Source organism: Atractosteus spatula, chromosome 9 (genome assembly GCF_055471065.1).
Source record: "Atractosteus spatula isolate fAtrSpa1 chromosome 9, fAtrSpa1.hap1, whole genome shotgun sequence".
NCBI lineage: Eukaryota > Metazoa > Chordata > Actinopteri > Semionotiformes > Lepisosteidae > Atractosteus > Atractosteus spatula.
Genome location: NC_142714.1, coordinates 22,865,765 through 22,892,045, shown reverse-complemented (window position 1 = coordinate 22,892,045; position 26,281 = coordinate 22,865,765). Strand labels below are relative to the sequence as shown.

At 40.6% G+C, this 26,281-nt stretch overlaps 1 protein-coding gene across 2 annotated transcripts in view; it reads right to left on the bottom strand.

Annotated features, from left to right (window-relative positions):
* Positions 1-444: 444 nt before the first annotated feature.
* mta1 (metastasis associated 1) overlaps positions 445-26,281 on the bottom strand; it is a 68,660-nt gene continuing 42,823 nt past the window's right edge. The window contains exons 7-20 of one of the 2 annotated variants that reach the window (XM_088925045.1): positions 24,804-24,906; positions 23,180-23,279; positions 21,411-21,599; positions 20,477-20,551; positions 19,594-19,652; positions 18,734-18,861; positions 16,999-17,150; positions 16,284-16,473; positions 15,549-15,638; positions 14,803-14,997; positions 11,069-11,071; positions 7,313-7,344; positions 2,576-2,724; positions 466-1,048 (exon numbers count right to left, since the gene is read on the bottom strand). In XM_088925045.1, the coding sequence (XP_088781171.1) occupies positions 907-1,048; positions 2,576-2,724; positions 7,313-7,344; positions 11,069-11,071; positions 14,803-14,997; positions 15,549-15,638; positions 16,284-16,473; positions 16,999-17,150; positions 18,734-18,861; positions 19,594-19,652; positions 20,477-20,551; positions 21,411-21,599; positions 23,180-23,279; positions 24,804-24,906 (1,607 nt within the window). In that variant the 3' untranslated portion in view covers positions 466-906. Of the gene's footprint in view, positions 1,049-2,575; positions 2,725-7,312; positions 7,345-11,068; positions 11,072-14,802; positions 14,998-15,548; positions 15,639-16,283; positions 16,474-16,998; positions 17,151-18,733; positions 18,862-19,593; positions 19,653-20,476; positions 20,552-21,410; positions 21,600-23,179; positions 23,280-24,803; positions 24,907-26,281 lie in introns of both variants that reach the window. The other variant, XM_088925044.1, reaches the window with a different exon arrangement.

Here is a 26,281-nt window from a genome sequence, read left to right as displayed (position 1 = left end):
CTTTATTCCTGGGGAATATGTATGGTACATACCTTGTGTATATATATATATGTGGTGTCACAATGCCACAATGCTGTGTTTAAGTCAATTCAATTTAATGCTTGGTGTTGTGCCCAAGTAATACGATGTCTTTGCAGAGATAGCTCAGTTTGATTAAGGCACACCTTTCAAGTGTATTTACTCTTCTTTAAAATATATATGATAAATGGCTCTAGAACCAGTGTTTAACCCATGGCTGTGTAAAATGAGAGTGGAGTACTTTGAGCATAAACTGCTCCCTGTTTTTCAAGCAGAACAAACAAGACTAAATTAATTTTGTTCTTCTGCTGATAAATGAGTGATACATACTGTAGGATGGATTTGAGCATGGCAGTCACAATCTTGCTTTCATGTTTCAAACCCCAGAAAGAAAATATTGGTTTAAAAAAACAGACCTTTGTCTTGTTTTCTATTTATATATTCACAAAAGAGAAAGAACTGATTTATTCTTAATTACATCATTCAAGCGCAGATGTCAGTTAAGAAAAAGGTACAAAAGACGGCACATTGGATATTTTTAAGTTAAACTGGCTGTTCCAGAAAGGGTACAGCAAAGCCTGTTCACAAAACAGAAACTATCAGCTTAAAAAAGCAAAAAGAAACAAAGGGAGTTACAGTATGTCACTGCAGTTAACTGTCTTTTTTTTATCATTTTTAACGTGTTAAAAAATACTCACGCGGCTTATATTACAAAGTAAATGTCCCTTCCCCCATCTTTGGGAATACAAGCATTTCACGAAACTCAAAATGTTTCTTCGTTGATCCACAATTACTGATCTGTCAGGGTTAAGGTTGGAAAATAAAAAACAATAATAACAGTAATAATAAACACAGTCAGGTTCAGTGTGTGATTGGCCAGAACAAGGTTCAGTCTTCAATGACTATTGGTTCTTCATTGACAGGTGGTCTCAGTGATTGGCCAGTCTGGCTCGGCTCGATGACGATTGGAGCGTAGGGTCGCCTCGCAGCTCGCTTGGTCTCTGAAGTTGCAATGAGCTTTCGGATTTTCCTGTGCAAGACAGAAAGCACGATTACAGCAGCAGATGCTACACTTTGGTTTTTACACTACTGCGTAGAGTTAAATCACATGGGATGCTCCTATCTTCTTGATATTCAAATTTTCCTGCAGTTATGGTTCCACTGCAGCAAAGTGAAAATCTGAAAAGTGCTAAATGAGATAAGACAAGGAGCTGTGTCTATAGTACTACACCTGGTTTAGTGTAAGGATAGGCAATCCTGAATCTGGAGAGCCATAACCATGTCAGCCTTTTATATAGAAAATCAACCCTTTATCAATTCCTACACCACTGGAACAATTTAATTTACAAGACATTATCAAATGATTTCCGGAGTTGTAACGAAAATGAAGCGAGACCAAATTAATTTGCTAAACTGACCTAAATCTCTGATGGATACAGAGGCTTGAGTTTATGTAAGAATAAGTTAATGATGACCTAAAAGACCTGAAGGATTACGTATTGCTTGGACCAGCACTTCTAATCCTTGTGCTACAGTAATTTACTGTACGCCCTCTAGTCACTTTCTCCAAGTCTACTGGATCAAGAGTTCTGTCAGACATGACATTTCACTATCCCAAACAATCTCATCAGCACCACCAACTGAGACTCACGCCAGTAGTGCTGTAGGAAAAAACAGATGATGCAAATTAATGATCTTAAACTCAGTATTTGAAAATGACACTAGTGTTTTACATGTAACAATATAATAAAGGTTACAAACAGGTCTCTCTGCCATCCAGGTAACATGAATATCATTAGCTTATTAATATGTGGGTCTCATTCATCCAGGCTTCAACCACATGAGTGGAAAACACTGCTCTTTCCCGCTTTTTAACCATATCCTAGGTTTTAGGCTGACTCTATAACCCCACCAGACACTTGCGATCCAAGGACAAACTGGACTTTTTTTTTACTGTAATACAGATCATGAATTCACAGAGACGACATGAAAATCCAGAAAGCAGTTTGCTTTTATTATCATTATTTCGAGATGGATTTTTTTTTTATGTTTGACCTTTTTTAACCTAGGAACTTCCCACAGATACGAGAGGTCTGCTAGAACCAATTTGGGACCAATCCAAGAAAAAACACAGCACAATTTTCAAGCATCTACCCACAGGTCTCACAGCGAAGCTACATCAATGAAGAAATGACTACACTTAGGATATGCTAATGCATTCATTTCTTTTATATTTTACAAAATAATTTCATATTTGGTATATTATAAATTTATTGCGATATTTGATTTGGTATTTCAGCCTATTCAGGTGACTGCATTGTGAAAACTGCCCTGTGCAACAGGTGAAATTTAGTGCACACACCAGAAGGTCAGTGGAGAACACACCAGAGGGCACTAACTGATTTAATAACCCTGTGCTGGATACTCTCATCACATTAGCACGTAGACCGGATTTAATTTCTAGGTAGTTTGAAGATTATGTCATGCACTGCCAGCTAACTTAACAATCCCCCTGTTCACACATCAGAACAATGCCAGGGGTCCTTCTGTCTCTCACCTTGTCTCCTTGGTGGCCATGAAGAGGAGGTCATCGGGGACGTCAATCCAGCTCATGGTCCTCCTCTTGATGGGGGGCCGGGAGCCGCCCCGAATCAGCCGTGCGCTTGGGTAGGATTTCCCATTGAGGCGCAGCTTTGGGCTTGGCCCCTGGCGGGGATGGGAAGAGCAGCAGTATTAGTGAAAACCATGAGGACACAGCGGAAGCTCTCCTGCTAGAGTTCCCACCATGGCAGTAGAGCACATGCGGGCATGTCTAGGAGCAGAACACTGGAGGAAGATTATGCAAATCCCCAGGGCTGGATTTTGGTGTCCGTAGGCCCCAGGCACTTTCACTTCGAAATGTGCAAAAAGAGGGGTAAATGCCAATTGAATGATGTCGATTGACATGATGTACATTAAACTATTCTAATGCTAAACCACGTGATTGATGGAGCAAGTCGAGTGACCATCACTTCGATAGTTCTAGTTTCTACAACAGCCAGTAGACAGCGTAATGATTACTGATTTGGAGCACCTAGAGTCCATCGCAAGCATGTTGTTTCAGCTCGTTTTTCGTAAGTCACTAGTGTTTCCCTCCTTCGTAGCCCTAAAAATTTCATAGGCCCTGGGAAATCTGGCACTGCAAATCCCGAAATAAATACAGAACATAACCGCTTGGCCTGAAAAGCTCCAGGGCCAGCAAAGCAGGAAAGATCTGAGACCACTGGTGCTCAGGCTATGTATTGCGAGTGTTGTGGGTACTCAAACAGCTACAGTATTCAGGATTGACTTGTTCCTTATTTTCACATTGTTTTTTACAGTTAGATCAGAAGGTGTTGAAAAAAATCAAGCATTGTGCTAGATCTTACGGTTTTACACTAGGAAGCACTCAACGTGTGCTTGTAAGTTCTCTGTGGTTCAGTGTTCTGCAGCATCAGAAAGCATGAGTTAGCTTTAAAAAAAAACTCAATGGATAAAACTTTTAAACTACGTTCTACATGTAGAAATGAAACCCAGCTAAAAAAAACACAATACTGACTACTGACATGACTATTAGAGAACATTACTTATTTCACAACTTACTTTGACTCTCAATACCTTCAACAGAAGATGTCTGTAAGGTTTCTTTCTATAGTTACATCTTGTTAAAAGTTCTGTTTCTGATTTGCAGAGTAAAATGTTGCTGTGTAAAGTTGTTGTGCATATCCCCAAAGCCACTCCATCCAGGAAGTCCCAGGAAGATGAAAGTGAACAAAATCATTGTCAGGATTTCCAATTACAATTACATTAATTAACATGTTGCCAAATGGAAATTTGATGCCAAACTATCGTTTTCCACATTTCAGAGGCATTGTAGGAAGAAGAAACAGGGGATACAGGACTTTGAGAACACATTTTAGATGTGATAAACAGCAAGAGAAACCGCACACAAGAAGCCCTCCATGCTGTGCTGTCCAGGCGTTAGAAACCAGTGAAAAATAGAAAAAGTAAATGAGAAAAAAATATTGGGCATTCTTCAATTACAGCACACTGTGGTAATAAGGTTAAGGCTGCGGATCTACTTCTCCAATTGTATAAGCCTTGCATTTAAAGCAACTTTCAAAAACCTTGGGAATCAACTCCTCTCTACACTGTGTTCAATTTCGCATACACAACAGACTGAAGAGCAAATAGACAATATACAAAACCAAAGGAAGAGGCAGTGAGGTAACACCAACCTCAGAACCCCTCCCTGCCAGTCACTTCAAAACAGTCTCATTCCTCACTCTTTCAGGTTGTCATGAAAAACCAAAGAAGACATTAAAAATTGTTTGCAGTTTTAGGAAGGGTTCTCTAAATCTAAAATGTCTAACTGTCAAAAAATAAATAAAACAAAGACAAAAAAGCAGCAAACACAAATCAATCACCAATGAAAACAAGAGCTGCAAAATTCTGAATGTTTTGCACAAAGTGAGTGAGCAATGAGAACACAGAAACTATAAGGAAAAAGAAAACAGAAGCTTACATGCTGAAGGGAAAATTAATTCAGCTGTGGAGCATCCCCACCAGGCTAATGGACGCCTGCACTCTCAGCTAGCTCAGCACTCGGGCTCCGCCACTCTAACGGGGGCCGAGAGAGAAAGTCAACTGAAAATGGGTGCGCGCAAAATCAAATCAAAACAAACTCCTGAGCTACCACTCTTTCTGCCATTTAATCAATCTACAAAAAAAAAAAGAATCTAAGAAAATATTAAAATGGAATGAAAACAACAGGACAGCTGCATGCAAATAACTGAAATGGGCTTATGTCAAGTTGTGTCCTGTTCTCCTGTGCTTGACAGTAGGGGGTAAATTTAAAATCTGAGGAATCTCCGTTTGGAACCACGGGCCACGATTTTTACCAAGTAACTGTGGGGAAAAAAGTAGGAAAGTCCATTTCCACAATGTCTTCCTAAATAAGAACTACTTTCAACAGAATTTTGTTTCACTGTTCCTTTAGAGAGTTGGTTATATGTCTAGGAGAGACCATGAAGGAATACTTCCATCAGGATTCACATTAGCCTCCCAATTTCATAAATAAGAAAAATAATGAATGTAGCTAAAACAGTAAAATATTTTAAGAATTTTCCCTGCACACTGAAACCCCCTAGTTGTGTGAATGTGGGACATTAACAAGATAAATTAACTTAATTTCTTCTTAAAGTGTGAGTTTCACATATTTAATCTCATATTCAACCAAACCCAAATGAGCTACATGTGCCAAAAGGCCTCCTCTCATCTGCTGATTCCTTTAGTTCCTATGTTCACACTGAGGCCACAACTAAGGTCACACCATCTAAGGAGAATATGCTGTGGTATGTTCTGTTAAGACTTAGCTATCACATTTCTTTCTCAGATGCTTTAAAAACTTATTTCCCTTATTTCTTACTGTTATCGTGTAACAGCAGTATGTGCAATAAAATGACTGTAAAAAACCTCTCACCTCTCACAGTGTCTGTTTTCACCTTTATGTGGATCCAGTATAATGCGGACAGTAGTACGAACAACATTTTGGAAAGTTTCTCCACTTCAAACCAAAGCTAGTTCTAGAGAACGTTAAACCTTTTAAAAACAGAAGGATACAGACGAGAGGAGTCCCTTCAGCCCATCCAGCTGGTTTAGTCAGCAGCCTACTGATCCAAGGACCTGATCCACAAACATGGCTGGGCAGCTTGTTCCACGCTCCCACAACACTTTGAGTAAAGAAGTGCCTCCTGTTCTTGGTTTTAAACGCACTTCCACATAGTTTACACTGAAGAAATATTCTGGGTTGACTTTTTAAGTGCTACTTGAGCCTGTTCCTCCTTAACTGATTATGATGACCAGAGCTTGAGAGCCCTAGGCTATTGTGGCATCTAAGATACTGTGGCACAAGAAGATCAAGTGGAGACAAACGTCACGCCCCACATTGTATGTCCAACACACTCTGTCACTGCCCAGCCTCCTCACCTGTCCTCTCACCTTCACAGACACATGCTGTGAATCACCCTCTAGACTCTTACACTGCCACATGGTGATGGATCTCGCTTCTTTTTTAAACATGTATGTATATATGAGTAGCTTTTCAGTTGCGAGAGTCTGCACAACTGAGGTGACTGCTCAGCAGAAAGAAAAACTCCTTTCATATGCCTTACTCAATAACACTGTTTTTCGTACTAACCTGAGGAAGGTTTCTGAAAAAGAAACTCTGAAACAGGTAGCTAGATCTTGAACTAATTGAAACGTTGTTGGGATATATAGCACTTATCCACCAGGAGATTCAAACCACCAGTGCTCAAGGCCCCACACACAAGCTGTAGCCCTTTATTGTTACTGTACCTTTATATTTTAGTCAAAAATCCCATAATATGCAACACAATACATATAACCGTACACTTGCATGGACAGAATTTTACCATGATAGTTTTCTTTTGGGAAAGGCTGGAATTTACTTAGGCAAAGACGAAAACGACTGATTGAAATGAGTCATCGTGCATTTTGCTGAGAAGAAAAAGTACATAGCAAGAGCCCACATAGCCCTGCCTGCAATGCTGAAGAAGAGCAGTCTTCCCAGACTTGAGCTGACTCAATGTGCCCCACAGTGCCATCTGCTGGAGCAAGCTCACACCCGTGTACTATGACAATGAAACAGCACTCCCGGTGAAGCACAGTGGAAGACCCCAAGTCTTCGAGTCGAGTGTGACGGACTTAACTGGTACTGGAGAACACTGCCTCATTTGGTAATGATACACATGTGAATGCGTAGTCCAAGTGGGATCTTAAATGCTCAAAAACCTCAAGATAATCGGGAACACAACGTCTCTGACAGTCCGCTTGCAGCCCTGTGAAAAACAGCAAAGGCAAGACTTCAAACCTGCCGTCTCCTCGCTGCACCATGACACCAACTGCCCCTGCGCACCACTGCAGATGGAACCAGACAAACGAGCCAAAGCGCTAAAACCAGCCACAAAAATGTGTGCAATATTTAACAAGATAAAAGGAACTTTTATAGTTTTTTTCCCTATACGTATTGCACTACACATGTGGGGATGCTTCAGAACTGAGTCAATTTTCCTCAAAGGGAAAGGGGTTGAAGCAGTAAAGACTCCAAGAGTCTACAGCAGGGCTTCTTGTCTGGACAGAGACGTCCCCGCTATGCATTTGTGCAGAGGTAGCGCCCCCTCCTGGTCTTTCTACTGCTAAAGCACCACCGAGCATCGCCAGAACAGCCCATTAGTGTTGAAGAACATTCTCTTACCATCTGTCTGGTTTGTCCATGGTTAGGTATACCTAACAACATGAAAGAGAATAGATCTTGTGAGTCCAGATTGAAGAAAAACAACCAAAACAAAACCAGTACCACATTGAAGAAGACTAAATACGTGACCATAGCACTCTAATCTGTCTTATCTCTTTTCTCTTATGTTGTGAACGAATCTCAGTACCTGTGTAAAAGGAAACCTAAGATACAGTCTGGTCCCTATTATTTTATTCTGTATGCTATAGCATTCACAAGAACGATCCTGCAGATTAAATGTTATAGTATGTGTTTAAGCATTAGATGACAATTCAATGTCTGACAACGCAGATTGTGGCTTTATACAACCCCTGCTTTTTCCCTATTAAAAAAAAAATTACAAGTACTTGATCTTGATCAAAGCCACTAAGAATATTTTTAAGGTACAATCAACATCTCCAAAAAGATTTATACAATATTTTACCAATGGACAGAAATCCATGCACTTCATTTATTATACGTCTGTAAAGAGCTCGGCCACACTAAAGCTACCACGATCAAACACTTTTGAATCGTCCCATTCTTTTACAACAGGTCTGTGGCTTCAACGTATACAGTACTTCATCCTTCTGCACCTGTATTTGCGTGCAGCCCTGTGTCATGCAAAAAGCCAAGTTGCAGGATACTGCTGTGCTTGTGTCTGCTCTGGTTTCCACCTGTTTCAAGATCAGAGTGGTCAGAAAGGAATTAATGTGAGACAGTGGCATGCTGAGGAAAACAGCTTATCATGATTTTATTAAATAGAAGTTATCCAAATCTTGAAAGGGACCAACACACAGACATAGCGTACATGTGTAACATAGGTTAGGACAAGGAGGCACACTGGCAAGTTAGTATAAGTTCCATACAAGTCTGTCAGGGACTAAGAACAGGAGACACTTCCCTACACAAATAAATGTTGTGCAGAACAAGTAAGAATGTTGTTTGCAGAGGGTGCTTGTTCAACAAATGTCTAGTAGAAATTCATGACTATGGAAGCTACAGTTTCACTTGTAACCTGACTTCAAATTGTAAAAGAACATACTCTCTAATGCTAGAAACATGTGCTGCACAGCTATCATAGCTCAACATGACTGCAATGCTTTTGATCTTGAATTCATGTATTGCAGGTCATAGAGGAACTGAGAAAATGGAGACTAATTCAGCTGAAAGGAAACTTCAACAGTGAACTGGGATCACAACACCCTAAACTAAAAAATGCGCACTGTGAGGACAAATGAAAATACCAAACTTATCATCACTGTGGTGGATCTAGAGATATCTCGGAATGTGTGGAATTGTGATGCCTGTGATGAGTGGCCAGTGATGCTCCGAGTTACAGTAAAAGGAAAAGGAGTGCTACAGGACTCCTCTAGAGCCTACCATGGCGTCCACACTGAAAACTTTGACGTTGCAGGAGGAATGCAAGAATGTTCCTTTTCATTCGACACAGTGTGAAGTCGTGCCTTTGTGAACGAGAAAGGAAACTTTCCCACAGGTCAGACAATGTGATGTTGATACAACAGCAATCCAACAGGCCCTCACAGTAGTTGTCCTGTGTACAGTAAGTGAGACCGTGGCCCAGTCATTTGAACACCCTCAGGCATGCGTTTGTGTGTTGACTTCTGTCATAAGACCTTTGGAGGTTGCTGGCACTGAATGACGCCACGTCAATTCATCCCAGCAGTTGTTCCTTGCAACAATGCAGCCACTTTGTGCAGCAAATTAAATGATTTGTGTCTAAAAGAGCCCACACAGAGGTGGAATTCTTTAGAATAACTGTGGGAGAGCCGCTTTCTCCCAGGCCCTTCCAGTTAAGGGAATGCTGGCAGATAACCTGCAGTACTTGCTAGATTAGCAGACAGAGGCAGTGTCAGGTTATCCAGCTTATTCTCAAATACTGTGAGAACAGCTAAAACAGTGGGAAGCTGGCAAAGGCAGGCTACAAAATATAATACGATCATTCCAAAAAAATGCAAGTTTCAGGACACAACAATGGGCTAAAGTAAGTCAGTAACAAACTTACTTCTAAAAAAAGTTGAAAATGTTCTTATTCACTTCTAGTAAAGCAAGTATAATATAATATTCATTATGTTTAATAAAACAGGATCAGTATATTAATAAAACTAAAAACCAATATTTTTATATACCAATTATATAAAAATATAAATTATCTGGGGGCAGCTATCTCTACGTTTTAAACAGAGGACCAATACTATTGTATTGGTGGAGTGTAGATCTCAGTAAACAGCTGACCAATGAGATTTTTTGTGCAGAATCAATATTAGTTGCCAGACCACAAAGAAGAAGCAGAGATTCTGTAGTTTCCTCCACTTATGCCTGAATGTATCAACTGTCCATTATGAGATACTTTATCTAACTGACGAAATATTAGATAAAATATACATTTTATCAAACTGTGGAAATGTCAGTTATTTAAATATTCTTTAGATTCTGAAATCACTAAAAGAGCAAAATGAGACTTTAGACAAAAACGGATATTGAGTAAAATAAATTAAAAGCTCTTTTCACACAAGCATCATTTTGGAAAATGTAGAGTATTAAGATTTAATTCTAGATGAAAACAGAAGGTGTTGGAAGGCCTACTGTAAATGAGATTAGGCTGATCATTGTCACTTGGCCAAAACAAATGCTAAGTCCTAGCCAGTAGGCAGACAGTACTGTAACTAAAGAGGTCCAAACTTCCAGTGAGGTGACATGGAGCCAGCCTGTGAATACATCGCTGTTAATCCAATAGAAATATTGCCCTTGACTTCAAGAGATGGTTTTGCTGATAAATGGAACTTACTTGTTAGCTCTGCACGCAGATCACATTGGAAACTTTCTGTGGTTGAAATTCTTCTGCACAACCCGTACTTAATTCACTCGTACATCACATTACATTTGTCATCACAGTGACTAGTGAGCAGGAAGGGCTGGATCACTTCACAGTTCGTGGGACCAGGGGTTTGCAACAACATGGCGACTTACAATACTTTCACAAAGTTCATGATGTGAAAGTGTGAGGTTTTTCTAGATCCCGAATGAATTTATTTCGTTACCAAGATTTAGTAACCAGTCTGAGAAACGAGGACTGCAATTCGCCTTTAAACAACAGACAAGATCCTATGACCAGTTCCAAATTGGGAGCATCATCTGTTTTATATCTATCGAAATTCATCTAAGGAATTATATGATCATATTACAGGAATTATATTCTTACATTCCCAAAAATGAACCATCTTATTTCAATGTCTTTGTACCGTTAAAATAAAAATCTACAAAATGAAAGCGGCCAGCAAACTGCTATAAGCTATTTCAAACTCAGGTTATTCCAGCACATGAAAGCAGTAATATTGCAAGGTGACTGAATATAAAGCAGGGGCAGTTTCTTGTTTGTGAAGTAACTCAAGTGTGTGTGGAACAGGCTGGGGTAAAACACAACCTGGCAAAATGCCCTTCTGAACACTGCATAAGCAGCCTAGGCAGAGCACTACACTGGCACAGAGGCATTCAACGCGCTGTCATCAATCACAGAGACTGCACTGAGCTTCTGGACCGATGCCAGGGCCTCAACACCATCTCCCCATGAAACACACAGAGAATGCCCCCTTCCTCCCATTCCAGCCTCTTATTCGCTTTGAATCAAGGCAACATAGAATCCCAGCAGCAACCCATTGGGTGTTCTACAATGTATGTGTGAAAGAGGTAGAAGAAGGCATCAATAGCAAACTCAACCCACTGTAAATGCTTCTCTGCATGAATGTAACAGAAACACAAACACTACTGCCCCTTCCTGGCTGATATTTGCCTAGCATACAGTACATAGTTTTGTAATTGACACTGCCTTTAAAGTTAACTTTTTTTTTCAAAATTTTACTGTTTATCAGTTCACAACTGCTGACAGCACACTTACAGGATGCAGAAACCATTTAACAGCACCTGTGGAGATGGATTTGTCTTGGGATAATGATTTATCACTGAACCACAGTTTGGTTCATATAATTCCCAGTTAGGTTTGGAGCACTTAGGGACACAAAGAAAGGCTGTTAACAACTTAAATTGCAACACACTTGAACATGATTGTTTTGTACCATTAACAAAACATACTTAACCTACACTTAACATTTTGATGGGGTAGAAGCATTTGTATTGTAAAAGAAACTTTAATGAAAAATAGAAAAAGACAAGTGTTCATTCCCCTAAGACCTTAAGTATATATTAAGTTGTTCCCACTTTTACAGCAATTACAGGCTCAAGTCTTTTGTGTTATGTTGTAACCAGCTTCTCACATCTTGCTGGTTTAATTCTCTCCCACTCTCCCTTGAAAAGTTGCTCCAGCTGTTGCAGGTTACTGGGGGAGACGTGGTGTACAGCAATATTCAGTTCCTGTCACAGAGTTTCTATGAAATGTAATTCTGGACACCTTCTTTTTTTTAAGCCTCTGACGGATTGCATTGGCTTTGTATTTGGGGTCACTGTCATGCTGAAATATGAATCTCCATATCAGATTGATGTTGTTCCAGGTTTTGCTCCAGGATCTGCCTATACTTTGCTCCATTCATTCTGTGCTCTATTTTGACAAGCATACCAGTCTCTGTTGAGGAAAAGCAAACCCACAACATGAAGCTGCCAAACCCATGCTTCAATGTAAGAATGGTGTTTTGCAAATGAAGAGCATTGTTTTTCTTTGCAAGATGCGTTGCTTGGCAATTAAGGCCAAATAACTAAATTTCTGTCTAATCAGAGCACAGTCTTTTCACATTGTCTCATGTGCTCCTACTCTACATGCCTTTTTGCATAGTCAAAATGGGATTTCATGTGAAATATGTCTTCCTCCCTGCCACTCTACAACCCAGATTTGTGGAGTACTATAGTGAGCTATTGAGAACGCACTTCCCATGTCAATTATGAGATATTGTAGGTCTCTGTGGGTCTCTTGACTGCTTCTCTGGCCAGTGTCCTTCTTGCTCTGCTGCTGAGGTTTGGGAGACGACCTGGTTATTGAAGATTCTGTCAAGTTCTATGTATCCTCCAATTTCTGATAAGTGATTGCTCCGTAGGATACTCAGGATACTTTAATTTTTTTTATATCCTGTGCCTAACTTGTGTCTGTCCAGAACTCTGATGCTTAGTTGTTATGGAAGCTTGTCTTCATATTGCTTTGCATGTTCAATGGTGGGAAATTCACACAAAGAGGAAATATATATCCTTATAATGACAGGTGTGCTCATTCAGAATGGTTAAACACTTTAATTACACACAGGTGGATTCTAATCAATATACTGTCCAAATTCTAAAGGGAACTAGTTAAGGTAGATGTTATTAAAGTGTATTAGTGCTAAGGGAGTGAATACGTTTCCAATATAGATTTAGAAGGTTTTTATTTTTCAGGAATTTTTTTGTACATATTGATAATGTACATGTTGTATGGATCAAAATGGAAAGAAATATGTAAGTCTATCGAGGTTCCTGGTTTAAACACAACAAAATGTGGCAAAATACAATGGGGGTCAATACCTTCTAAACCCACAGTATAGACACCTGTACACATAAATAATCGTACCTTTAATGAAGGGTTTTGAGCAAAAGACCATAAGTAACAACTTTGCCTGAATAATTAGCTTAACTGATGACTCAGATTGGAAGAAAAATTAGCATACACTAGATTCTCCACAAAGTGAGTCTGATACCCCTGTCATAGAAGCATTTTGTGTTTATTTATGAATTAATGTACATAAAACCAGTGCAGCAGTAAGTTCAAATGGCCTTTTCAAGCCTAAAACTAAACATTAAGCCTCAAGAAACTACAAAATGCTTAAGAACATGAATTTTCCTATATATTCATATGTAGTACTCCTATATTTACAATATTCTTCTGATAGTTATAGATAGCAAAGATAAGGTCAATCTAAACCATTGCTGAGCTTTTTTAATCACAGACATAGGCAGAGGATAAACTGCAAAGAACAAATCCTTTTTTACAAATTGCTATTAAACTCCTAGCTGTCATAATTCATTGACAACACAGGGGATGATGAATTTTGTTGATGAATAATTATCTCATGGAAGAAACTTTTGGATTTTTGTTGAGACAGATTGCTTAGATTAGCATTCTTGCAGACTGCAGGAGGAACACAAGCTGAACCAAGCTAACTATGATGACCCATGAGCACTATAGTTAGCTGACTTGCACAATGCCATATGACTTCACACACATGGGCCTGGATCTGACCCAAGTCCAGACTGCACCACAATCACAGCCTGTACGGGTGACTATATGTATGTGTATGGGGGATCAACCAAAGTTACAATGCAGATCACTCATTCGGAAATGCAGGCCAGAGTGAAAAGAGTTATGATTTTGTGTTTGTTTTCATGAAGAGTAGAATTGATCTCTCAAAATAATGTTCATTGGACAGGCGCCAACAAAAGGAACTAAAGCAACACCTGTCTAGAAAACAGCAAAACAGGTGAAGTCTGGAGGAGGGAGATATACTATCGCCAAATATTATAAAATATTGGAAACGACTTCCATTCAAACTTTCAACTGGTGAACAGTTTAATGGCCACTGCACTGTCAATGCAGAGATTATACAATAAGGATTTTGAATAAAATATTTGCTTATCTTTCTTGAGGTGACAGTTGGAGTCCAAGGAAAGGTCCCTCTTTCAGAGTTCTGATAAACACTGCTGCATCTATGGAGTCTAAAGAGGTTTTTCCACAAGGACCAGCTCTTAAGCCGATAGAAAACAGCCAAACAACCCACCTGGTTTCTGCGCTAAATTCCCTGAGCTGTGTGAGATCCACAGCAGACATTCTCTAGGCCAGCTGTAAAGAAACAGAGCTGGGCCTGCAGAAACACAGCTGCAACTTGTTACCGCGCCATGTTGCTGGAGCAGACTTTGTGGGATCCTCCCAGAAACGATACATGACATTCTGGGATCAATTTGCTGGAATCGAATGAGCAGGAAGAGCCCAGTGGCCACCTCTCATTTGAAACCCTTGATTCCAAATCTGATTGCAGTGATTAAAACCTGCACTTCACGTTTCTGCCACACGGGGCTGGAATTTCTCTTGCTGATCAAGGGAAACACGGTAATTAATTAAAACATATATGCCAAAGATGACAAAAAAGCAATCAAAGAATTCAAGTAATAGTAGTACTCCTGTGCAAAATGGGAACTTAAAATTTAACATGAAGACAGGTCCATTCCTAATCAATAATTAAAATAACTGATCTTAACTTGAAAAACTGCAGAAATGAAAAAAATATATATTTACATCTTGTCTCACACATGTGCAATGTGTTTTTTTTTTATTTGAGGCTATTGTGGCTCCTATAACAAGAGCCAGCCTTGAGCCGTCTTTTACCTACCATGAGAAAGTGTGTTAAGACAGGTCTCTTGCACGTACACGTTCGTTTACCAGTCTTGGCCAATCAAAGCCTCAGGGTGTAGGGCGTGTGAACGGCTCTCCCCCTCTGCCTGCACCAGCACCCCGGAGGGCCACTCACCGTCCAGCCCGTTGTGCTGCTCGTAGCTCCTCTTGCCCAGGATGGTGGGCGAGCCGTTGTTGAGGATGGGCGTGGATTTGATGGGCGTCAGACTCCCCGTGGAGATGGTGGCGCTCCTGGGGGGGTCTGGCTTGGGACAGGGGTGGGCCTCTTCCGGGACCACGGTGGAGAGATCAGACCGTGAATATCAGACCATCACATGAATAAGCAGTCACACTTCAGTCACAGTACCTTGTGAATCTTAAAGCAGTCTTTAAGTTTTCTACATGGAATACTGAAAAATAAGTACACAAAACTTAAATACTATGGATCTTGTCATAATTAATTTTGATTTGTAAAAAGTCTTTAATTACCTATTGCTTAACAAGGGAAAAAAGAGATTAGCCTATAACATAACTCACCAATACAAACTGGTTTCACTTCTGGGTATGTTTGTTCTCCTGCTCACTGTACATACAGTTAATTCTACACTCTTCAAAGAGTGATCTGGCCAAATTCTATTTCCTGAAAGCATCCATCATATGAAATCACATGTTTTTACAACTACTTTTTTCCTTTGGAAAGAACAATGACAGAACAGAAAGTACACATGCCCTTAAGGCATTATGTAACATTTAAATGTCAATGTTTGTTTTATGGAGGACTGTCTTTCAAAACATGAGAAGAAGACATTTTCCTAATAATACACAGCTGTGTCTTACCTAAATACCTGACTACTGTCTCCAAAGGTTTTCGGACTGCTTGTTTTAAAGTCAAGGGGCTCTTGGATCCCTCTGGCAATCGGAGTGAGCCTGCCAGCAAAACGGGAGAAAATTGTTAAGGTTATGACTTACATTGCATATCACACCCAACAGTGCTACATGCAGCAATCATTAATGCGAGAAGCAACATCTCTTATTCATCTTTTGTTACACGACTGGACTTGCAAGAATGCAAAATCTTACCCAAAAAAATTAGGTGCTGCTGAATGAATGCCAAAAATGAGAGTCTCTCTACCGGTTCCACCCTGGCAATTCTAAGGTCAACTACTTATCACCTCCAGGCCAACGTCAACCAGCAGTGATCTCCTACATCTGGCCCTCCAGACACAGATCTGAAAAGATCACCTAGAGGACTCTTAACAGCAGATTTTAACAGCACCTTACTTGATCAACGCAAGGTACGGCTGCCAAAGACTTACACAGCCCTCTATAAAATTACGAAGGAACTGTCTGTTTTTCAACAACTCTTCCACATCCATGGTATTCATGCCTGCTTCTGTGTCGGGTCCTGCTCAATGTACAAGTTACTGTTTGCGACTGGTTAATATCTACACTGTTGTGTGCTAGGTTCTGCGTTGCGTCCTCTCTCTCCACCAGGCCTGCACGTTTTCTTACAGCAGATCTCTGCATACCGGTGTCAGAATAGGGTTATCACTGCGACGCAGGATTCCTTACACTCGGCTTTGACGGCAGCGCTGTTTACTGGTGTATACGGATGCCTGGCCAAGTACTTCGGCCGCAGGATATCACGGCACAGCCGCCGGGCAACTCTGGTGAGTTTGGAAGTCTGCAGGTAGAAGGCCTGTCGTGTTTTCACGGCAAATTTTGGGCTCCCGCTGTGTCTCACAGGTAATCCGTGGGGGCTCTGCAAGATCAACAAGGACAGATCAAGTGGAGATTAGTTAAATCCCTAGAAATAGCACGATAATGGGCAGAAAACATTCAACTTGGCACATACGTACAATCTCATGGCTTGGATCCATTTAATTCTGTATCACGAATGTCACTGAGCTCCTGTACTCATTGTGCTTACTGACTTGGTTATAAGTAGAAGGATTCACCAGTGCTCCTGCACATTTAGCAGTAGGCAGTCCCAATGTACTGGGCTCAGAACACTTCTTTAACACTGCTGCTGAAAAACAGCAAGATACCAAGTCTACTCCTTGGCACCTTCAGTACGTGTCAACAACATCTTTTCATTATTTTAGACACATGTTTCCATAGCTCCACATATTTCTACAGAAGTGTCCAAATATGTACTCAAGCTTACTATATTAATTCCCCTGATTCGCTAGAAGCTGTACCTACTCACAGGATAAATAAAAGTTCAACATAATTAGACGAAGCACTGTCATCCATCTGTAAGGCAGACAAGGATATCAAAGATTACCATGTTATTGCGGTTAGGTCCTGGCCTCTCGCCATCCAATCGCGTTGGCATCTTCAGTCCTCCATATTTCTTCCAATATGTCCAGCAGGTGGCGCAGAGGCGGCACTGCATGTTGGGAGGTCCCCAGGAGTACCACTGGTAAGAGCTGGTGGCTTTAAAAGGCAGATGCATCAGCTTGATCAGGAGCACATCACTTCACACTTCACACTGATTTCATCCACCCAATTTCTAACCGCTTCTTCAAACTCAGGGACACGGGGGAGCAACGGGAGCAAGGCAGGGTACATCCTGGTCAGGACGTTAATCCATCACAGTGATTTGATTTCACTAATGGCGAAATTCTCCAGTGCTGTCAATTCATACATGTGAAATTTCAAGAACATAAGAAAGGCAACACAAGGTTGCATAGAAGGGCTGTCCAATAGAGGAACTGCACGACCGGTATATCTGTAAGTTTTCATTATAACTCAGCTCTTAATGAGCTAGACCAGTTATTGGTTTAACTCGATCAGTTTACCAGCTTTTCTGAGGTCTTTAGGTGCTGCTGCTTTAGGAAACCTTTAGAGAAATCCAGCAGACAAACCAGCCCTCAAGGACCAGGACTGGGTAGTACCTATACAGGTATATACTGTACATTGGTACTGTACTCTTTATGCTTTCTTTTATGGAAAGCTGGTGTAAATTTAACCTGTACAAATCTCTTTGGATAAAAGTTTCAGTCAAATACCATAATAATAAAGTATCTCCATAGGTGGTGACAATAACATTCTGAGTGTTTTTTGCTACAACTAACATGCTGAGTGTTTTGATCACACCAGAAAAAAACAGGTTTAAATTTAAGGCAGTAAATGTTTGATGAATTAGGTGTTCAGTTCCTGACAGCATTCCATAGCTTCATCTTCTTGCTGTTAAAGAATGAAGGTACTGCTGACACCAAGTATCCATGTAATTGACATTCAGAGAACATCTGTTTCAGACATTTGTTCGCAAACAGCAAACAGACCCAACAGCAACTCATCCAAAAATAAACAAAGTTTGCAAATCCCCTGTGTGACAGTTGCTTGGGAATTTCTAGTAATCGCAGCTTTATGGAACACAGACTGTGTATAGTAAATGCTTGTTTGGACAGCGATTTGATCACATGTGTAGATGGAATCCATCAGATTAGTTCATGTGTCCAAAAAAGATTTTAATTTAAAGTCTGTCCTTAATAGAGGGATTTTGTGAATATCCCTTGTAACTGTTGGAAGAGTACACAAATCTGGTCTATCTTTGAAGGGGTAGGCCCTTATAAAAAGCCACTCTCCACATTACCCTAATAACAAGGCACATCTTGACACAGTTAGCCTGGTTTAACTGACCACTGATTCCAAGATTAACTGGCAGTGACCACTGGAGAATACACAATGCAATCAAAAGAAATGTTTCATTTCAAGAAGGCATTTTTCTCTTTGAAACCCCAATGGTTTTCCTATTGAAGGTTTTTTTTTTCCGTTTTTTTCTTCCCACATTAAAGTTAATTAAAAAAAACATAATGGTCTTCCCATGAGTGCTTGAAATTAGCTTTCTGCCTGGTGCCCACATATCTTCAGAAAGTATCAGCAAAGCTTTTTTTTTCCAAATGAAATCCCAGCTCTGGCTCCGTGGTGGAGGACAATATACAATCGCCCAACATGACCCTGGTTGGTAGCCGTTGTTTGAAAGTCAGTGGGGTGTGTGCGTGTCCAGGACTCACTGTAACAGCTCTCGCAGGCTCGGCCCAGCCCAGTGCTCTGCCCCTGTGGTCCTGCTGTGGTTCCAGCCCCGTTCACCAGTCCCGGCTTGATGTTATTCACACTCAGCTGGTTTGGATTCGGTTTGTTACTGTGGAGGGACAGAAAGGAGTTTGCCCAAAACACAGGATAACTAGTCTTAAAGCAATGGAATAAAAAGGTTTCACCCAAGTGTTTGGATGCAACAGGCAAGACAGACTTTTGTACAGTAGATCATTGACTATCTGGTGTTAGTAGGGAAAGGTGTTATCAGATTTATTTTTAGATATTCTTTCATAAAAAAATATTTTTACATTTGGGGATTGTGCATTTGTTTTTTAGTGCTTTGTGTAAAAGAGTACTTAAATCACACAAATAGATGTACAGTTGCAATGTTCTTGGGATTGGAGCCGGGCCATTGTTTATTTTTCTTTGCACTCACATTTTTTGTTGTTGATAATGGCAAAATGGCACAGAACTGCTACTATATGAAATGTTTAATATGAAATTGGGCAATACAAACAAATGAACCAAAATGAATAGAATTTTTTTCCTACACTGTGGTAATTGTGGATGCTGCACATTGGTAGTGGTGGGGAGAAGTCCCCATTACCTGTAAAGCGCTTTGAGTGGAGTGTCCGGAAAAGCACTATATAACTGTAAGCAATTATTAATTAATGATACTGGAAAACATTATATGTGGAATTAGCTATAATTTGATATATTATGCATGTCACATGTCACACTTCCACCTTAAAACAGCCTTTTAAACACATTTAAAACAGCACACAACAGTATATAGTAACACCTTTAATCAGTAGCTCTGTTTTTTAATCACACTTACTAGTTTGGGATGTAGACCTGTTTCAGTTTGCTTTCTGCCTCAGCTGCTTTTAATCGTTTCTAGGAGGATGGAAAACAATCAAATTAGAGGTGGCAGGCAGCAAAAAAACAACATATGAGTCATTTACATAAAAGGCCACATGCTAGAGTGTGTTTGTATTGTATTAAAGGATACTACTGGCTTATTTACTAAAGAATCATGAGGCATTCAGTGGTTTAGGTTAGAACTTAAGCTTTTCTGGGTTTTGTTTTCAAACAGAAGCTGAAACAAATTTGTTTACAGTAAGTACCACTGTGCACCTCCTACCACTTTACATATATAAATGCTGAATTAAAAACCTCTTCAAAAAGTGACATTTTCACTTTTTATCCTAGAACAAACCACAAAATGCATTTCTGACTTTAGAATCAGAGCATTAGTATTGCCGTGGACATGAATAAATAAAATACAGTATAACTACACTTGAATATCCATCCATTTTCTAACCTCGTAACCCAACTCAGGATTGCAGGGCAGCCAGAGCCTATCCCAGCAAGCAAAGGGAAAGAAGGCAGGATACCTTATACCAGTCCACCAAAGGCAGACAGGCACAAATACACACACTCATATCAGGGCCACTTTTCCCAGAAGCCAATTAACCTACCAGTATGTCTGTGGACTGTGGGAAGAATCTGGAGCACTTGGCGAAAAGCCTCGCCAACACAGGAAGAACATGCAAACTCCACACAGATAGCACCCCAAGCCCGGAATTGAACCCAGGGCCCCACCATGCTGCCCACACTTGCATATATAAAAGGAAAAATTAAAGCACACAAGTTTAATTCACATCAGTCTGATTCTAAACATTCTCTCTGCATTGAAGTCCAGAATAATTTCGGCCTACCTGCTGGACGTATCTGTCTGTTGTCTTCCACATGTAGTAATACTCAATGATGCTGGTTAAGGACTTCCACGGCAGCTGGAGGAGGAGGAAAAAGAAAAGGGTCAAGCCCAGCGACTGAGAGCAGTTTTTGAATTTTGTTTGCTGCCAGTAAACTGCAGCTGAAGAAGAGCTACTGAGGGCAGTGGGACCAGTGCCAAAGCTCACCTTGCCAGAGCTGTGCCGCTTTTTTGACTGTCAAACATGTTATGAAAACATTTTTTGAAAACTGCCATTTGTTTCCATCAAACACTTAACCACTTTGGAAATTTCCAGTTGTTTAAAGACAAGTCCTTTCCAGCAGGGCCTCCTGCACTGCTCGGGGAGAGAATGAGACATGTAGCCACAGCAGGAAGCCGGTTGGCGCTGACTGGAAGAGAGGCGCATTTCTCACCTTGCGAGTCGCTGGGCGACCGCTCTCAGTCACTCACAGACAGTTAATGCTCAGTTAATTGTTGTTCACTGCACAGGGCTTCCCCGTCAGTCAGCCTACGACATGACCCAGGCTTAAACCTGCAATGTCTTGGCTCCAAGCAAGTGTCTAATGAAATGAACCTCAGTGAAGCTTTTTCCCTTTCAAACTCTTTGGACCTCAAGAGCTGAAAGGCTTGTAAATACAGTAATTCATTAGAGAGCAGAGGCACTGCCCTGTCCGTGCTCCACCACTAGATGTCAATATAACACAAAGGCTGCCTCTCACCACATGGCTCTCAGCCAGGTATAGAAGTTTTGTCCAGTTACTGTACATCCCTTGCTTTGATGACACACCACATTCGTTTTTCCAATAAAGATCAAGAACACCACATTTCTTAATGTTAAGAATAAAAAAAGAGAGGACCCCCAAGGGCTGTCTAGACTGTGCAAATGCACAAGGAACAGAGCGGGGGCTGTGACTCACAAAGTCCTGCTGGATGTCGGTGAAGTCCTTGCCATACTTCTCCAGCGCCTCCTCAAAGAGGTTGGCCTCCGACGCTGACCACTCCTCCATCTCGTCTCGGCACAGCACCGGGCCGCCCTGGGGCACCAGCGCCGAGATGGCCTTGGAGATGTCGTACCCGTTCTTGTGCAACGTGTCCATGGCATGGAACTGAAGAAAGAGAGGAAAAGAGAAGCACGTCAGCCACACGCACATCCATCCATTCTCTAACTGCTTCTTCCAATTCTGGGTGAATCGAACTGTTCATTAATAATGAACTATTCATCATTCAACATCTGTCACCACACAGATTCCATTGTAATTCCACATGCAACGGAAAAGACAATGATAACAAGCACTGGCATCTACTGGCATCATCTATAAGGAGTAAGCAGGAGGAAATAATCAGGTAAAGGGGGAATCAATCAACATTATTTTTGAGTACTAAGGAGAGGTTCTGGTTTTGTTGACCGATATCTAGAGAATATTTTGCACAACAGCAGAAGGCTTTAATCTAGAGATGAAGATACTGAACAACACTTCTCCCATACAAGCTACAGTTGTTTCAAAGGATTTATACAATTCTTCGAAAGCAATTAATTGCATAGCACTTACAGTTTTTTATGCAAGTAAAGACAGTTTAGCTGAAGAAAACATGAAAAATACATATTTCAAATGACATGTCATATGTTTGCTAAGCAGCACCTGCTGGTCCCCAGATAGATGTGTTCAACATATATCCCAAGGCTGCAGCTGTCCTTTTTAAGCACTATTCCTATAGAAAATCAAGTTGGCTATTCAAACCAGTTTTGACCATAAATATTAAGTATTGTGTGTGTGTGATAGCTTGGCTATCGGTTAAAGACAACAGATATCATTTGTGGGTGGCACGGTGCTCAGCATGGTCAGCATTGCTGCCTTACAGCAATGGGCCCTTGGGTTCAGCTCCGGATCTGGGGTGCTATCTGTGTGGAGTTTGTATGTTCTCCCTGTGTTCGTGTGGCTTCTCACTGGGTGCTCCAGATTCCACCCACAGTCCAAAGACATACTGGCAGGTTAATTGGCTTCTGGGAAAACTGGTGTGAGTCGTGTGCGTGTCTGAGTCTGTGTGTGCTCTGCGATGGACTGGCATCCCGTCCAGGATGCATCCCACCTTGAGCCCGCTGTTTGTTGAAATTGGCTCTGATTAAACAGATGGATGGGAATTATGATCTGCAGTTAATGAATGTAAGACACGAGTTCACAAGAAAAAACAAAAGGCGTGGCTCAAAGCAGCAGGATTTTTTTTTACGAAAGGCAAATCTGTTCACAAATTAAGTGTTTTTTGAAGCTGCACTTGCTTACTGAATACAATTTCAAACAGCAGTCTCAGAGACCTTACATTAAAATAAACTGAAAATGTCCCAAGGTTACAATTTCTCTGGTACATGGATACATAAGCTGACTAATGTTCTTTAAAAACACATGAATTTACATTATTTATATTAATTTAATACATTTGGTCTTTATGTTTTTGATCAGGAAGAATCAAAGTTGATAAAAGTTCCAGTCTTCAATAAAACATTGAAGAACTTAGCATTTATTTAGCCCTATATCCTAATATTTCTTCATTATCTTCAGAGCAGCATTCTAATGATCTTTCTGTTAAGGCAATCTCCATTAGATGCGATGGCAACCTGGCTGCAGCTGAGCAGAAGCACTCGAGCCAGGCGTGACTCAGTCTGTCAGGTAAGGAAGGTGCGGCGGCTCACCAGGGTGATGTCTCTGGAGGCAGCGGCGGCGCTCATGTGCAAACTGGGCTGCCGGATAGAGCTGCTGCAGTCCAGGGCTCGAGCAAACGTGCCCACGGAGCTGGAAAGACAAGAGAGAGCAGCACACCTGTGACTGACAGTGTGGCAGCTCAACACAAAACCCCCCCACACCCGGGGGGGGGGGGGGGGGGGGGCTGTGCGCAGAGGGGTGACACATGTCCCTGCAGGGGCCAGACACACTCTGCACCCTCAACCCCCTCAAGGGAAATGCTCTTCAAACTAAACATTAAACAAGGCAGGTTCTTTTATCAGTTGAAACACATTTTTGAATTTTGGGAAAACCTGTATGGTTTCTGTAAAGTACTGGAGGAATCCCAGGCACTGACATGCTTCTGAAACGTGCTCTGCAGCTATCATCACTGAAATTAATGTTCTGGTTCTCATAAACACCATTGCGATACCCTTTATTAAATGCCATTTAATGTTTTCCTGAGGGAAGGTCAGGCCACTTATCTGTTCCAACCTTGTGAAAGAGATGAATCTCCTTTACTCAAGTGTACCCAAAGCTGATCAGTTTCAGCAGCATTGTGACAAACAAGGGTACAAGAACCCGTCTATTGCATGGAGACCCTCCCTACAGATGCTGGTCCCTATATCTACAGACAGGAAAGGCTGATTGAGGCACTGAGGTAAAATACCAGCAGTCTCTGCATTAGGGATTTCCACCCACAACATTGTGACCATAGGTCCAAACCCCGCTACCACTGTTGTCAGAGTACTATTTTGGGAGTTTCTTTCTCATCCTGTTACAGCTATGAGTAAGACCGGGCTTTCTGAACATTTCCTGTGACTGACCAGGGTAGCTGTGATGTCCCCGAACTATATGCCATTTCTCCAAATAACACTAGCTCTCCGTTCTGGATGTTATGGAGCATGTAGACAAGTATCAAAAGGCAAAAGGCTCTGACAGGAGGGCATACCTGTGCTTCATTCTCTCCAGAACAGGTGCAGAGGTCTTTGCCACACAACTGAGTCTTAAAAGAGTTGGCAATTCCAAATTGAGGGTTTACATAATAAGGATGTGACTAAACCACCTGGCAGTTACGTCCAACTGTGGTCAAAGAAATCATAAGAATATAGGACAAATAAAGAAGAAAGAATATTTACAAAAGGGAAAAAAAACATTCAAGAAAAATAACTGCAGTTTCTTCAGGGAACTTCCTACTGACAGTTAAAGCTAGCCTGCAAAACAAAACAGCATACACTCAGCTTGAAGTCAAACTAAGACTAACCAAAAACTAAAGGAACCCGTGTTCCACCAGGAGCACCAGTTTAAACTCCCTCAGCTCCCCCCAAAGCTCCTCTTGATGGACAGGTGAGCCCCTATTTAGACCAGAGGTGAGTCAGGGTCTGTAGCCTAACACAGAATGGTGGAATAAACAGATAAAGACAACCTCACCTGAGCCACAGCCATTCATCACAAGGAAAAAAACAAAATTCCAAGTGATGGTAAGGAGGGGATATTGCTTTGGTCTCACAGCTTAATCTCTAAACATTTAATTTAAATATGTTAAATGCTCCTGATTTTGATCTCTCATTCCAGTTGGCTAAGAAATGCCCTTACCGTGCCACCACCAAGAACTGATCGATCTGTTTCTCCGTCAGAGGGCTGTTGGGATCCCACACCTTGGTCTCCAGTTTTGACTGATCCCTTCCGTCATCTTCACCTAGTAAAATTACAACAGCCTCACTATTTAAGCACCTCATCGACACCATGGCTCGTATCTCAGCTTCCTCCGCACAACTGGAAATGTTCAATTCGGAAGCAGGCCTTGTTGCTACCGTAACCCCTGATCATCTTGCAGGCCAAAGAGAAGACGTCCACACTGAAAATATAATTCAAAATGCAGAAATATACCACAGATTCAGACTTCGTGTGTCAATAAGTTGAATCTGTCATTTACGATAGAAGCTGTAATAGGCTAAATAAAATTCAAAAATACCTTTGATAGCACTTAACTAGACAGAAAACATTACATTAGCATCAATTTGTCTAGTGCAAGGAGTTACATGCCAGTAGGCAAGTATTTTAATTAAAAAAGTTGACTGCCTTGTATTTCATGTTAAGATATTTGTTCTAAAAATTTCAGACAGTAACATAAATATGAGCCTTCTGATTGCACCCAACAGTTTTGTTTTGAGATGTCAGTTTTCTCAATATATACAGGAGTCTCTAGGGATTGCAATATCATTAGATCCAGGTGCCTCAAACCTATTAGAGATTGTCCAAAGTATTAGCACACTATTGATTTTTGTCAGCAAAAGCCACAAACTCATTAGCCTTGTTTGTTAGCTGTTTTCTGCCTTCTTTTCATCATTTGGTGTACAAACGTAAGAAGTACAATGTGCAGGTCAAGTTAAAAGTTAAAAGTTAAAAAATCTTGAAATAAAGAGTGCGCATTTCAAGAGCTATTAACTCTTTCCATCCAGCAGCAGTAGTGTGTTGATAACACAAGATCTAATTTCAAAATGTTCAAATATGCTTAATGCCTCTGATTTTCATCTCTCACTCCAGTTGGAAAGAAGACTTTTCAATTTATTGTAATTTATTCCATCCCAATAGTATTTCTTACTAACATTTCAGCTATATAGAGCTTCTCTCGAACATTCTTGCAAACCTAACAAAATATTATATGCTCCTTGAAGACAAAGACCAAGTGAAATTTCAGAACCAATGAAAGCATTGGTAACTAGAGTTAAAACTATTGATGACTAAAACTACCTTAATAAAACAATAGTACTACTCAAGTTATTTTTCACTACTAAATTGTATTAGCACAATATACATTGTTCTCTGAACAATAATTTCTGATCACTCATATTTGCACCATTAAAAAAAATCTAACCAAGATAATTTACAACACAGTTATCAATTAATAATGACATACAGGAAGCCAAAGGCTAGTATTAAGCTATATGAAAACAAACTAAAGATATTCATAAGTTCACTTAGCTATTCCTAAAGAAATTCTCTACTGACTTTAAAAAAGAATAAACTGTTTTGCAAAGAAAACAATACCAAGGGATATAAAATTTGAATCT